The 14538-nt window shown below is 47.2% G+C and overlaps 1 protein-coding gene across 2 annotated transcripts; it reads right to left on the bottom strand.

Annotated features, from left to right (window-relative positions):
* Positions 1–13636: 13636 nt before the first annotated feature.
* Positions 13637–14083, bottom strand: NHLH2 (nescient helix-loop-helix 2). Of its 2 annotated transcripts, XM_086617315.1 has the most exons (2): positions 13979–14083; positions 13637–13930 (listed from the first exon to the last, which is right to left on the bottom strand). In XM_086617315.1, the coding sequence occupies exons 1-2, from the start codon at positions 14081–14083 to the stop codon at positions 13637–13639; spliced, it is 399 nt and encodes a 132-aa protein (XP_086473441.1). The 2 variants fall into 2 exon arrangements, with proteins under 2 accessions (XP_086473441.1, XP_086473368.1); XM_086617242.1 differs by having other exon boundaries at positions 13637–14083.
* Positions 14084–14538: the final 455 nt, after the last annotated feature.

A 14538-nucleotide genomic window follows, 5' to 3' on the forward strand; every position in this document is an offset into this window, starting at 1 on the left:
GGCTTGGAGCAACTTTGGAAAAAGCTACAGTTTCCAGCTGAACAAGCAAAATGATCTATTTCTTATGATGGAAATAGTGTGCCTGAAAAAGAAGTTAATACAGCCAGGTAGGCAAGAAAAATATGTTCAAAGGGATACATCAAAGGTATTCAGGAACTGAAAAAAAATCAAAGAGAAGAGCCAAAGGTGTTTCATGCTGGCATCAGAAGGCCACTGGCATCAAGGAAGCTGATGAAGCTTGTCAAATATCTAGAGATAAGTGACAGAAATAGTAGGGTTACCATGAGTGAAACAGTAAGATTACTGTGAGTGAAATACGAACAGAAATGTGGGTCTGTGTGAAACTAGAAGGAGAAAAAAATAAGAGCAAGGATTGAAAGGCTGGTCTGTATTGAGCACCAAGGGTATGACTTAGAGCAACCAAATTTGTAGAGGTTGAGGAAGATGCTGTTTATATCAGGCCTGGACTTCAACAGGGCCCCAGCACAGATGTCTCTGCAGCAGATATGGGCTTTGGTAACAGAAGGATGGCAGCAAGGTCACAGCATGTTGAATGTGCCAGTCACCTTCATGTTATCCCAACAGGCAGGCAGGCAAATAACCGTGAGATGCCCAAAATGAGGAACCCGAGGCACTGGGCACCAGCTGTGCCTAAGGTTTACGGCAGCTGAAGTGAACAAGACACTGAAGCAAAAACTCATCCTGTAAAGCCTGCAGGCTCTGAAAAGGTGTAAGGGACCTGTTCAAAAAACAGCTAATTGACAGCAATCAAGAGGATTCCGTGTGCATGAAAAAATTCTTCTTGGATGCAATATGCCTGACACCAAGATGTCTATACTCCCCAGTCTTGCAGACTAGCTAGTAAAATACTTACTGAAGAAGGACATGGAGCCAGATTTGGATGGATGCTCAGCACTGTTACAGTGCCAGGTGGTACCACAGCAGTGTAGGTCATCATATGGTAACATCTTGGTCAACAGAAAACTCAAAGGCAAGAAAAAGCCACTAAGCCATAAAAAGCTTGCTAAGCCGCTGTCCATCATATTTGAGAAGTCATGGCAGTCTGGTGAAGTTCCCACTGACTGGAAAAGGGGAAACATAGCCCCCGTCTTTAAAAAGGGGAAAAAAAGAAGACTCAGGAAACTACAGACCAGTCGGTCTCACCTCTGTGCCTGTCAAGATCATGGAGCAGATCCTCCTGGCGACTATGCTAAGGCACATAGAAAATAAGGTGATTGGTGACAGTCAACATGGCTTCACTAGGGGCAAATCCTGCCTGATTAATTTGGTGGCCTTCTATGGTGAGGTTACGGCATTGATGGATAGGGGAAGAGCAACTGACATCATCTACCTGGACTTGTCCAATGCATTTGATACTGTCCCAGACGACATCCTTGTCTCTAAACTGGAGAGACATGGATTTGACATATGGACCACTCGGTGGATAAGCAATTGGCTGGATGGTCGCACTCAAAGAGTTGTGGTCAACGGTTCAATGTCCAAGTGGAGACCAGTGATGAGTGGTGTTCCTCAGGGGTCAGTACTGGGACCAGTGCTATTTAACATCTTTGTTGGAGACATGGACAGTGGGATCGAGTGCACCCTCAGCAAGTTTTCAGATGACACCAAGTTGTGTGGTGTTGTTGACATGCTGGAGGGAAGGGATGCCATCCAGAAGGACCTTGACGGGCAGGAGAGGTGGGCCTGTGAGAACCTAATGAAGTTCAACAAGGCCAAGTGCAAGGTCCTGCACGTGGTTTGGAGCAATGCCAAGCACAAGTACAGGCTGGGTGGAGAATGGATTGAGAGCAGCCCTGAGGAGAAGGACTTGGGAGTGCTGGTGGATGAGAAGCTCAACATGAGCTGGCAATGTGCACTGGCAGCCCAGAAACCCAACCATGTCCTGGGCTGCATCCAAAGCAGCGTGGGCAGCAGGTCGAGGGAGGTGATTCTGCCCCTCTACTCTGCTCTCGTGAGACTCCTCTGCAGTGCTGCGTTCAGCTCTGGGGTCCCCAACATCAGAAGGACATGGAGCTCCCGGAGCGAGTCCAGAGGAAGGCCATAAAGATGATCCAAGGGCTGGAGCACCTCTGCTATGGAGACAGGCTGAGAGAGTTGGGACTGTTCAGCCTGGAGAAGAGAAGGCTCCGGGGTGATCTTATTGCAGCCTTTCAGTACCTAAAGGGGGCCTACAGGAAAGCTGGAAAGGGACTTTTTACAAGGGCGTGTAGTGATGGGACAAGGGGCAATGGCTTTAAACTGAAAGAGGGCTGATTTAGATTAGATCTACAGAAGAAATTTTTCACTCTGAGGGTGGTGAGGCACTGGCACAGGTTGCCCAAAGGAGTTGTGGCTGCCCCATCCCTGGAAGTGTTCAAGGCCAGGTTGGATGAGGCTTTGGGCAACCTGGTGTAGTGGAGGGTGTCCCTGCCCATGGCAGGGGGTTGGAACTGGATGATCTTTGACGTCCCTTCCAACTCTGACCATTCTATGATTCTATGAAAAATGCTGACAAAAATGCAGGGCATCAGAGTCCCTGGGGACCCTAGCATACAAAAAGCCAAGATAAAACAAGTAATATGTGATTCAGGGACACAGGAGTTGTTAATATGCGTCCTTATGATAGGAGGCAACAATGCAAATGGTGGGATTAGCCCTACCACCACGGAAGACTGTTGTCAAATATACTTGTCAGATAGATGCATACAGTGAAGAAACAAAGAGCACCTTCTCACACCAATGGAAATGAAGCTGGAGTGAGGCAGCCATCTTTTTTGGAAGGGCCTCAGACAAGGACAGTGTAATCATGATAAGACAATTGACGTAATAAGAGCAGCCGTGCTGTTGCTCTCTTTAGAGAGACCTTGAGACACAATAGACTTGGTTTTGTTGGACCAACTAATCCAGAGACTAACTGGCTATTTTTACTTTTTGTAGGTATTTATTCAAAATTCTGTGCTGCAGGGATGTCAAACAGAGATCCTGTTATATGATGAACCATATCAGTAACTGGCTTTTGGGACAAGCAGGCAAGAACAGCTATGGTGGAGTATATATGGAGACTCACGTCATACTGTGCCATCCACTCCAGGAGTGGATGATGGTGACCTCCATCAAGATGCTTGGTCCTGAGTACTTTGCCGAAGGGTGCAACCTTTTACTCTCATTCAGTAATTAGTAAGAGTTTCTGCTCTCATAACATAGCAGCCAGCAGTAAAGCAGAGGCTAATCCACAGCTCTGGATCAAAACAGCCTGGGATGTTGAACTGCTTGAAAGCTGGCTCCTGGCTTGTTGGGTGGATCTAATAACACCTTAAAAAGTTGGCTGGCTACAGATGGCCAGCCATCCCTTTCTCTGCTTTGGATGTCACTGCTATAAACAGTGATTAGACCCCCGTGGGACTACTCTCAAACAGTAAGAGCCAGTTCTTGTTTCTCCAGAGGCACGTACCAGTGTAGCTCAGTTACCTCATGGGGCTGAGCAAGCACCCATGTTAGCCAAGAGTTTATATACCTTTCATGGTGGGATGGAGCTAGGTGGGACTGGTCAGATTCAGAGACAAGGTGGGACTGGGCAGGCTGCAAATCATCCCACAGAGTAGGTCAGGTCCTTATACTGTTGACACGTAAAGGATGGAAAAGGGAAGCATGTGTTGTCTCTCAGGAGGATGTGAGACACGGAGAAATACCAGACTGGCTGTGAGATTCAGAGAAATGTCTTTGCTGGTGTCAGTGAAGCCAGAAGTTGCAACTCTTAGAGAAACTCAAGGAGTCACCTCACACAGTAAGAAGGAGTCAATCTGATGTGGACAGTTATCCAAGTGTGACAGTGGTATAACTTTCACTTGACAGAAATTCCCCTGCTGAAGATGCCGTTGTTTTGGATGCAATTATCTTTTACAAGGTTCTTCCAATCCACCTAATCATCTTTATCTTAATGTGCTTTTCCTTTCTATATTGTCACGTAAAATCCATTTCCTTTCAATTTACTTCATATCTCTCTGCATCCAGATGACTGCAACTTGGACGCGCGGTAATTAAATGCGGTTTGTCTGAGTAGAAAGGCAATGAATGCTGTTACAGCCTGTTTATGCTAGCGAGCAGTGCAGGTTTCTCTGTGCCATCCTGCCAGCGTGGCTTAACCCTACCCCAGAGACTGTATTTTAGGCCATATGCAAGCCTCACTCTGCATTTAGTCCTTGAGCCATCTTCTGGGTTTCAGATTCTGAGACTTTGAAATATTCATCCAACTCGAATCGGCCTCAAGAGCTCATTCTGTGCTGGCTCTCACCTGAACCGCTATTTCTGATGGAAATATTTAAGAGGCTATTGACACCGTCTACGTGGTTAAAAAGGTCACAAGGGTGTTTTACCCTTTGGCTACAGTGCAGCCTGGCCCTGGAATGCCAGTGGGATTTGACCCTGGCCTTGGCCCCTCGTGACACTGTGCGCTCTGGGAGCTTGTAAATCTGTTCTCTGTCTCGTTTCATGTAGTACTTTCACCTTTTGGATGCTACTGAGAAGCAAGCGTTTGGTAGCAAGAGTCCTGGAAGTCTTGAAATGATACAGAGGAGGTATTATGAGTGTCTGTAGGTCAAGCATGCACTGTAAACCCACCATTGAGAGCTCCTTTTAGAGTGATTCAAGGAAAGGTCAAGTGAGGTAAATTCACCTTTACCGAGTAAGATTCAAATCTTGGATACTGTTACAGGGTGAATGGAGTAGAGAAGTCTCGCACTGATTTATTTTGTGCGTTGTCTGAAGCTTCTTCATGGGTCAAGAAATCTGGTAGTTCCTTCTCAAGAAATCCTTTGGCATTAACGAGCTTTGTGTGGGGAGCTCTGGCCTGGGAAAGCCAAGGGGGCTACTCTGCATTTTTTTTAAGACGCTTTCTTTGAAATCCGTGCTTTCTCTGATATAGGCTGAACTAGAGAGTGTAGACTTTGAGACAGTCATATGACTATGTAAAGGAAAGTTATTTTTGCCTTTAAAGATCGTTTCTGAATGTCTGGATCCTTTTTAAGTTCTGTTTCCCCATCAAGAACTCAGGGATGAGCATCCCCAAACCACTTTTAGAGACTCCACATCTAGCTGACCAGCAAGACCTGGCTCATACAGAAGATGGCCTCTGGCCACAAAATTTAGGCTAGTCCATTCATACTGTGCTTGTCTGAATAACTACATATGGTGTCACCCCACCACTGCTTGTCTGTGAGAGACACCTTTGAATACCTAAGAAGCCCGAATGTGATGTGCTTAGATGATCGACCATTCCCCCCATAGCTCATGCATTCTTCTCACTCCTCTTTTTGTCACCATTTTAATCTCTCCTTCCTTTTCCTCTTCCTTGTTTCTTTCTCCTTTCTGCAGCTTGAATCTAGAGTATGTAAAATTTTGGTAGGTTTCGATAACCAGGATGGCTGAATCTAAACTCTCAAGTCTCTCATCAGTCCTTCTTCTTTTAAGCACCTTGCTGGATTAATTTTATTTAAGGTCTTCTGAGCTTAGGTTTGCTTGGGGCAATTCAAGCAAGGTAAGAACTTGTGACCCATAACTAATAGGACCTACCTGTTGAGAAGGTAGTCTTGTCCAAGTAAGGACTGAAAAAAATGTCAGGACAAGAAAGTTGGGACCAAATTCAAGGCAGGACCCCATCCTGCATTTGAACAGCCTACCGTACCACGATCATCTTCAGGATCCTTCTTAGGATTGTTACTCTGATGACAATCATAAGTAGCTCCACTGGTCTCAGTGGAGCTGCTGCAGATTTACCTTCATGTGTTTGACATCAAACTCCAACCCTTTGGCTTTTGGGAAAACTGCATCTGTTTTTCTTATTGCCCCAGGGAACAAGTCCTCCTCCCTCCCGATCTAAAAGATTATATTTATCTTGTCACACTGGCCCACTGGGGACTTGCCATATAGAGAGCTTTTGTGTTCGAGTCCAAAGAGACTGAGGTTTGAAAGAAGTTGGCATCTGTCAAAGATCATGAAGATGTATGTAAAAGCAGTTGCACTGAGCCAGACCGAGCATCCATCTAGCCCAGCATCCCAGTTCAAATGGGGGCCAAACCCAGATGTCTGGGGAATATCGCAGTAGTGGACCTATATATGATACTTCCTGCTAGATGTCTGCTGGCCTTCAGCCATTTATGGCTTGAGGAGAGTCTGAGTTGAAAGCAACTTCTACATGTTTAAAAATCCTCAGCAGATTTCTCTCCTGTGAGCTTCCGTCCCTGAACTTCTATAACACTTCTGCTTTCAAAACATCCCGAGGAAGGAGCTCCACAGCTTTACTGCACGTGGGGTGATGAGGCACCTCCTTTTGTCTGTTTTGAACCTGGCACCCGAGAGTTTCATTTAATGCTTCCTGCTATCAAATCATGTTGGAAGAGACAGGGAACAACTAGCCTGTTTCCACCATCCTCTTAATGGGGATACGATGGCTTTCTGTAAAATCACTGCTGACTCAGTCCTTTTCACTTAGTCATTTCTTGAATGGAAGCTTCTCCCTGCTTTGGGTTATCCTTGCTGCCGTTCTCAGGTGCTTTTGGACTTTTACTGTAGTCTTACTGAAAGACTGGAGGACCTGAGTTGCACATGATATTCAGGATACAGACTTCCTTTGGTTTTAAGCAATGGCATAATGATGCTCTCTGCCTTGTTCTCTACTTGTTCTGTTCTCTCTATGGAGATAACTATATCTAACATTTCATTATCTTTTTCCACTCCACCAAGAACCAAGCTGATGTTATAATGAAGCAATATATCTTTACCACAAGATCTTACTTCTGTGGTTGGCTCAGGACCTATCAGTTATATGTGAAGTTAGAAATGTTCTTACTCACATTCATCACCTTATCACTTTGTTTAGATTGAATTTCTTGTGCTATTTTATCAGTCTTGCACAGTCCTTCTGCAATTTTTCATGGTCAGTCCTTGTCTTTATTATCTGGAATAACAGAAGTCCAATATAGGTTTGTGCCTTTATCCTATAGGAGTCATTTCTGGGAAAGTCTTGAAGCCTGTCTTAAATCTTGAAATTGCTTAAATGAGCAGAAGACTCATTTAAGCCTTTGAGTCTGGGATGCTGGGAATATTGAGTCTAAGATGTGAGGAAGAATTTTCTTTGAATATTGTGTCTGCACACAGTCGAATTCTGCTCTCTCCTGCTCTGCTCTGCATTTCTTTTCTTTTTTTGCTTTGTGTTTATCTTGCCCATGAGCTCGTGCTGAGCTCTAGCCCTGGGGTTTGCAAATCTTTCTGCCACTTCCATGTACAGAACAGTTTTGAGCAAGGAGAAAGACAGAGGACTTCTCTGGAGGATAGATGTTATATGGCAAACCCCTTGTCTTTTGGCCCTTGAAAAGATGTTACTGTGCCATACCTTCCCTCTGGCCATGATTAAAGTTGTGGTGATCTCTCCTCAGTAGTCTTGAATGTCTAATTAATGACTCCTTCCAGTTCCCTCCCTGCCTGGTGTCTGTCTGTTCCTGGACTGAACTCACTTCTAACCCCCGAAGTGAGCTGCTAGTTCTAGTTTGCTGGAGCATCTTCTCCCCATCCACCCATGCTAGCAGCTCTGCCCAGCCACTCATGTCCTTCTTCTTCCTCACGCTTTCTGCTGCCATCTTTTCTCATGTTTGCTGCCTGCGTTTTCATGAGCTTCTTTTTTTCCTCATTGCTCCATCTGCACATGCCCCAGGATCACTGTGCATCCCACCACCCTCATGCAAAATCCTTCATGTAATGCTCAGTCTTTGTTTCATGTGGCCCCTCCACCTGTGTGACTTGGCTTCTTCTGCCTTTCTCTCTTTCACCCTGCACTGTCCTTGCTTTGATTTAAGCACTTCTAATGACACCTTTTTTCATCCCTTTTCGCACATCTCCCCTGAATTCTCCACAGAGCAGCTTTCTCTTCTCTGGTCATCTATACATTTTGGTGAGGAACAGCAGAACAAGTGTCACCTGTTGCTTTCTGAGTGACTCTGTCCGGCCACACAGAGAGCTACCATTGCACAGGCAAATGTGTGTGTGTATGTGTGGGAGAGCAGGGGAGGAAAAAGCACGGAAAACCAGGGCGATTCTTTGTATTAAGTTGCTAAGAATGACTGAAGCAGCCAGGTGGGTGTGAGAGGAGTGTAACTTCTATTAACATCACCTGCTCTCTCAAGCCAATTGGATAAAAGTCTTCACAGATAACAGAGGAAAAGAGAGACCAGCCCTGTTGCTCTGCTCTGGAGCACCAAGCAGCTCCCCATGGGAGCAAGGACCAGCTGTGCTGGAGGGCATTCGCTGCCCATGGTGGAGGAGCAGGACCTCGGTGCAGTTGTGCAAATCTCAGCCACCTGGAAGGGCAGCGTGGCTGTGGGGAAGCCAGGAGGGGAGGCAAGGAGCTGCCTGCAGAGCTGGGCTGCGAGGGGCTGGTGGGGAGTGGTGGTGGGCAGAGGAGCCTGCTCTGGAGGGGCAGAGGAGAGGACACCAAAGCTCGCAGCAGGGAGCTGAGAAATAAAACAGCATTAGCTGGCCCAACTTTGTGCCTGCACTCTTGTGTCTGAAAAGTGGATGGGCTCTGAGCATCTCTTTCCTTTTAAACTGGAGTTATTACAGCCCAGTGACTCAATTTATTTCTGTCTCTGCTCCTGACATTTCTCTTTCAGGTGGCTGCTGCCTGGTTTTGGGTGGGGCTGTGGGCTGGGGTGACTCATGTTTTCAAGCTCTTATCGGCATCAGGATGATGTTCTGCTTTTCTTTTCTGTCATACGGCACATCCCGCTCCCCTCCCCTTCTTCCCCTCCCTCCGCCGGCTCCCAGAGGAGGCGACAGACGGTCCTGTAATTTGGTTCCATTCGCTCGACTGGAGCAACACCTGCCCCCCTCTCTGGGGACAGGAGGGTCTCATCCCAAACCGTGCAAGGAGCCAAAGACGAATCTGAAGCCCACATGCAAATAGAGTCCAGGATAAAACAACACGGCCATTCTGGGCAGGAAAGGCAAAATCCATCACCAGGGGAAGAGGCAGGAAAAACAAAACCTCTAAAGAAATAAATAAGAAGTGCCAGGAGATTGCCTTTTCCTTTTGGGTCAGTTGCTGTTGTGGTTATTGATCTGTCCCACCCTGGAGAATAAACTGAGAGTACTGAAAAATAATGGCTGATATTAGAACACATTTATTCACCCTAAAAGGACTGGGTTAATTGGGTTACAGGATGGCTAGATACGTGAATAGATAGATAGGATGTCGCTGGTATTTCTCCATGGCTCTATAATGGAAAAGATCCATTTCTTTGTTGAATTTCATATATAGCATCCCCTTCAGCTTCCCACCCCCCCATCTCTCTCGCACACACACACACATGTGCTTTGCTAGAAATACAGCAAACATCAAATCCCATTCGAGACCCTCAGAATTTCTCTGCTGTAAGTATCAGTGGTAATATCTTACCTGGCTCACCCACTTTTTAACACTAGCGATGAGGCACCACTTTGTGGCGGGTGAGTACTGGGATCCCGAATGCACACATACCGTGCATGTGGCTGGTGAGTGGCGCTCTGTGTCTAGAAATCCTTCCTTTTGTACACGCATATCTAATAGCAGCACAAATGCAAGTCTGTATTTTGGAGTATTTCGTGCTCTAGATCCTTTAATCTCTTCGGAAAGTATACGATACTCATAGAAACAGTTCCCCCTTAGCTGTACAGTCCCATGGAAATCAGTACGTTTGTTTGTAAGAGTTACTTTTGCCTTGCTGTCCATTCTCATTCACTGTATCAGGGTCAAGATGTCTCTACAGGGTTCAGACGAACGCAGTAGATGCCCTGTTTCCTCGTGATATTGATGTGAATGTGTATCACGCCACACATCCATGTGTGTCCATATAGGTCTGCAAATGTGTCTTAATAGGTGTTATCACCTTATGTTAAGGGCGTGCTGGATATCCCTCGTACTGGAATATTCTAGATCTATCCATTGGAAGCACTTCCTCTCTGTTAATGCTGGAGATTTCCATGCCATGTTTTATATGTTGGAGTGAGTCAGGCTTAAAGCACCTCTTTTAGCCCCAGCTAAAGGTCCAGAGATAGTGCTCTGCTGTCTCTGTCTCTAAGTATGCTTTCTTTTGTGGTTTGTAGGATGAGCTCCTTTTTAAATGTGAAAGAAAGGTATCTGAATGTAGCTTTAATCGCAGCTTTAGTCCCTAAAAAAAAAACAGAAAATATTAACTCTTGTGTTTCTTCCCTGCCAATTGTTGGATTGGCCATGCACGATATAAACTCTAAACTTCCATTGAGCAGTTGCACCCCATTCCTCCTATAATGTTGTTGTTCAAGGTCCTTCATTCCTGTATTGCTGAGGGAACACAGACATAGGCAAAGTAAATTTGACTATAAAATTAGACTTTAATGCTATCTGACGCAGACTTGCAACAAGATGGAATTAAAGTTGTTTACCTGTTTTTCATAAATCCAGACTTGTGAGCATGTAGCCATGAAGCCTTTTTATTGCGTTGGCCTTGTAGCTTGTACATACTACTTAGATCCTTCTCAAGAATAACAAAAGGGGTGGGATAGGGGAGCAAAACCTATGTTTTCTTTTCAGCGGTCATCAACTGCTAGATGAGAATGAGTTTCCTTCTTGGTGCCAGCAGGAAGAATAGAAGTGGTTGGGATGATGTCATGGTGATGAGAGGATATAAGCAAGGTGGTGAGCAGGTGGAATTGAGAAAGGGCTTGCAGGTAGAAGCAATTTCTTCCGTCAGATAAACCTTTGGAAGAAAAGAACACACCTTCAGGGCAAGTGCCCTGACCCTTCTGCAGGTTAAACTTGAGGTTCGATCCTGTGGCTACCACTAAAGGCAAAGCCCTTCCTGCCCTCTCTCTGAGTGCAAGCAGGCTCTCCCATGTCCCAGGGAATATTCTTACTTCCAAACCTGAGCTGTTCCCAGACATCTCCATGCTATACTCTCCTGTGCTCACAACACAGGGGGCTCAGGGTCCTGTGGCTAGGGCCTCCGGACTCTGGGCTAATAACCGCTGCCAGGTCCGTGGCAAACTTCCTTGCAGCGATCTGCTTGAGCATTTCTCAACCTCTGACCTGATGTTTTTGCAACGCTCCCAAAGGGGGGAGTGTGGCCAGGGGGCACACTGGGTTCACACCTCCTTATCCCGTGCTCTGGGTGCTGGAATCAACCACCACTGACTGCAGTCACCATACTTTACTCTAAGGTAGTGCAGAGCACGCTCTTCCCTAAAACACGCATTCCCACGCTTGGGAAGGAAATCATATGTTAATCTCTTTCTTAACTAAGTCCTCCTGAACCATGGCAGCACGAAGGCTGGTTGGCAGAATTTGTAGTATCACCCAGGCGATTAGCATCAAACTTGACCCAACGTCCACATGTTGACAGAAGCTAAGAAACAACCCTGTCCCAAAGAAAACCAGCTCCAAAGTTGGTGGGTTTTATTTTCTTTTCAGCACTGAAAGATGCAGGATTTGAAAACTCTGCATCAAACTACCAAATCTGCACGTGCTCCCTTGGGACATGGGAATCGTGCATTGGTAGAAAGTGGAATTAACAGGCTCTCTGACAGGTTTTCTGCGTGGAGCTTTTCAGCTGGTCAAGCCCACACTTAATTAAACCACCATGCAAAGTGTCAGCCATAAAAATGGGAAAGGGGAGGAGGGTTTCTTCTCTCCAGCAAGTAACAATGGATGACGCAGCCACCCTAGTCAATGGCGATATTCAAATTATAGGTAAAATTAACCCCTTGTGGTAAACAAGAAGAGGATTTAGTAGATGAGATGGCACAGAGGTCTCACGTTGCTCAGGTAATAACCTGTTGTTGAGTCTGTATCTGTGCTGTGTTTCGAATGACGGGCTTTGGCAGTGAAGCCTTATACAAGGGACTGTGATTGAGGTTTTTAAAAAGGGCCCAAGATTTTGACTCGGTTTCAGCAGAATTGGACTTGGCCAGAGAGGGATCAGAGCTGAATTTAAACAAGAGAACAAAAAGCTGTTGCGCTCAGGTGGGGTGAATTGCAAAGTCGGATGTTATTCAAGACAGGTGTTTGCAAGCATCGGATTTGATTTTACAGCCTGAACTTTGAAACGTGTGACCAGATGTCAGTCGTGACTGGGAGAAAGTGAAAGTACCGGTCCTGTGCCCCCTACGCGTTTGGGCAGTGCAGCCAGCTGAGAGCAGGGGAGCTGCGTTGGAGGGACCACAGGTAACCTGTTGAAACTTTGCCATGCACAACTTGAGAAGCCTTTGCAATCCTTATTCCTAAGGGCATCACATCTCCATCTTATAGAAAGACCAACAGGGAGAAATAATTAGGAAAAAACAGCTTTTATTTTATACTTTTATTTATATGCAAAACAGCTCACCATTCATGAGAGATATGAAAAACGCATCAGATAGAAACCAGATTTATCTATTCTCACTACAAAATATTGCATTATATAAAGCAACAGAGACACACAAAAAAACCCTGAAAAAGACTAAAATCTTTGGATAGCAGATGTGTTTTTCTCTTTTTCTCTTTCGTCCCTAAAATGCGCTTCTTGTTTTAAGAGATTCACAGCAAAGAACATGAAACATTTTCAGGCTATATAAATTTTTTGGTTGTCACAAAGGAAAGCAGTCCTGGATTTATTTTTCTTTTTTTTTTTTCTTTTTTTTTTAGGAAAAATGTCCTTTCCTAAAAATATGCCACACACATACACGCCCACGCTCACTCCCACACACATGCATGTATACACACACGCACATATACACCCACGAAGAAACTACTTCCCTTATAAACGATTTGCAAAGTACTTTTCAGACGTAACTATAGATCGGAATAACAACAAGTTTTAAAAAAACTCTGCTAGTTAAGTGCTAGTGGTTGTCGATTCCACACGAAAAAAAAAAAGAAAAAAGGTCAAGAACAAATATATATAAAATATAAACTGGGAGGAAGGGGAGGTTTGTCGTACACAAGTGCAATACAACTGGAGGGAAAAAATAAATTAAAAACAAAAAAGGAAAAGGAACACTGTATCGATCCCGACAAACACTCATCAAGTTAAACATAATATTCCACAGGAGAAAGTGTAAACACTCGACTATAGAAACCAATTGGCACAAAGTATCCAAAGTAAAATTGCCACCACTCTGAAAAATAAATAAGTCTTAAAAAAAATAAATTGTCAACTCCTTCTACCATAAATAAAAAATAGTTATTTTTAACTGCACCCATAGGTCACACGTTTAAGGTCACAAGTAGATGTTTTTGGATATATATAAAGGGGCACTTGACAGCCTGAAGAAAATAATCCGGTTTTACATTTCTCTTCGAAAAACGAAGCTTCCCCCCGGGCCACACCGGGAGAACCCCCGGGCAGAGAGCACAGGCTGCGGGGACACCCCCCGCCCCGGGGAAGGCGGGGACCCCCCCGCCCCGGGGAAGGCGCTGCCCGCCGCTGCCTTCGCGGCCGGCCCCGGGGCGGCGGGGTGGGATCCCGGGGCTCTGGGGGTCCGTCGGGGAGGCGGGGTGGGACCCCGGGGCTCTGGGGGTCCGTCGGGGAGGTGGAGTGGGATCCCGGGGGTCCGTCGGGGAGGCGGGGTGGGATCCCGGGGGTCCGTCGGGGCGCTACACGTCGAGGACGTGGTTGAGATAGGAGATGTAGCAGATGGCGAGGCGCAGGATCTCGATCTTGGAGAGCTTCTTGTCGGGGGGCAGGGTGGGCAGCAGCTTGCGCAGCTCGGCGAAGGCCAGGTTGAAGGCCTCCACCCGGATCCGCTCCCGCGTGGCGTGGGCCGAGCGGTACTTGGCCGTGGCTCGTCGCCGCCGCCGCTTCTCCTCCCGGCTGAGGGGCGGCGGGTGCAGCCCGGGCCGGCCCCCGCCCCGGCCCTCCCCAGCGCCGCCGCCGCCGCCGCCCCGGCCCTCCCCGCCGCCGCCGCCGCCGCCCTCGGCGGGCTCCGGGTCGGAGACGCAGCAGCTGAGCGCTTGGGCGTCCGCGCCGCCCAGGGACTCCGGGTCGGAGGGCGCCGAGGAGGGGTGGTCGGAGTCGGCAGCTTGGTCCGGGCTCAGCATCATCTTGGAGGGGGCGGAGGAGCCTTCCCGGGACAGAGAAGCAGAGAGAGCGGGTCAGCGCCCCAGCCCCGCCGCCGCCGGCATCGGCGGGAGGAGTGGGGTGGGGGGGTGCGGAGGCGAGGCGGGGGGACAGGACACGGGCAGGGATAGAGAGGGACATGTCGGTCCCCGCCGCCTGTCCCCCGTCGCCGGTGGCCGCCGCCGCCCGGCCGGGGCGGCGGGAGATGCGGGGCGGGCGGGTCGCTGCCCCTTCCGGGAGCACTAATGAGAGTGATGCCAGCGATAAATGATGCCCCCTCGTTTACCAGCCCGTTTCTGGCGTTTGACGGCAGCTTCAGCAGAATAGACTTCCTCCCATTATTCCCCGTGCTTGCTCGGGAGTAGGAACAGGCCCGGAAAGCAATAAAAGAATTTTTTTTTTTTTTCAAAGAAGCTAATATATGAGGCTCAATATGAGG

This window comes from Tauraco erythrolophus, chromosome 1 (genome assembly GCF_009769465.1).
Source record: "Tauraco erythrolophus isolate bTauEry1 chromosome 1, bTauEry1.pri, whole genome shotgun sequence".
Taxonomy (NCBI): Eukaryota; Metazoa; Chordata; class Aves; order Musophagiformes; family Musophagidae; genus Tauraco; species Tauraco erythrolophus.

Bases quoted from the DNA above. Each gene is read 5' to 3' on its own strand.
- NHLH2 (XM_086617242.1), bottom strand. From the start codon at position 14,083: ATGATGCTGAGCCCGGACCAAGCTGCCGACTCCGACCACCCCTCCTCG.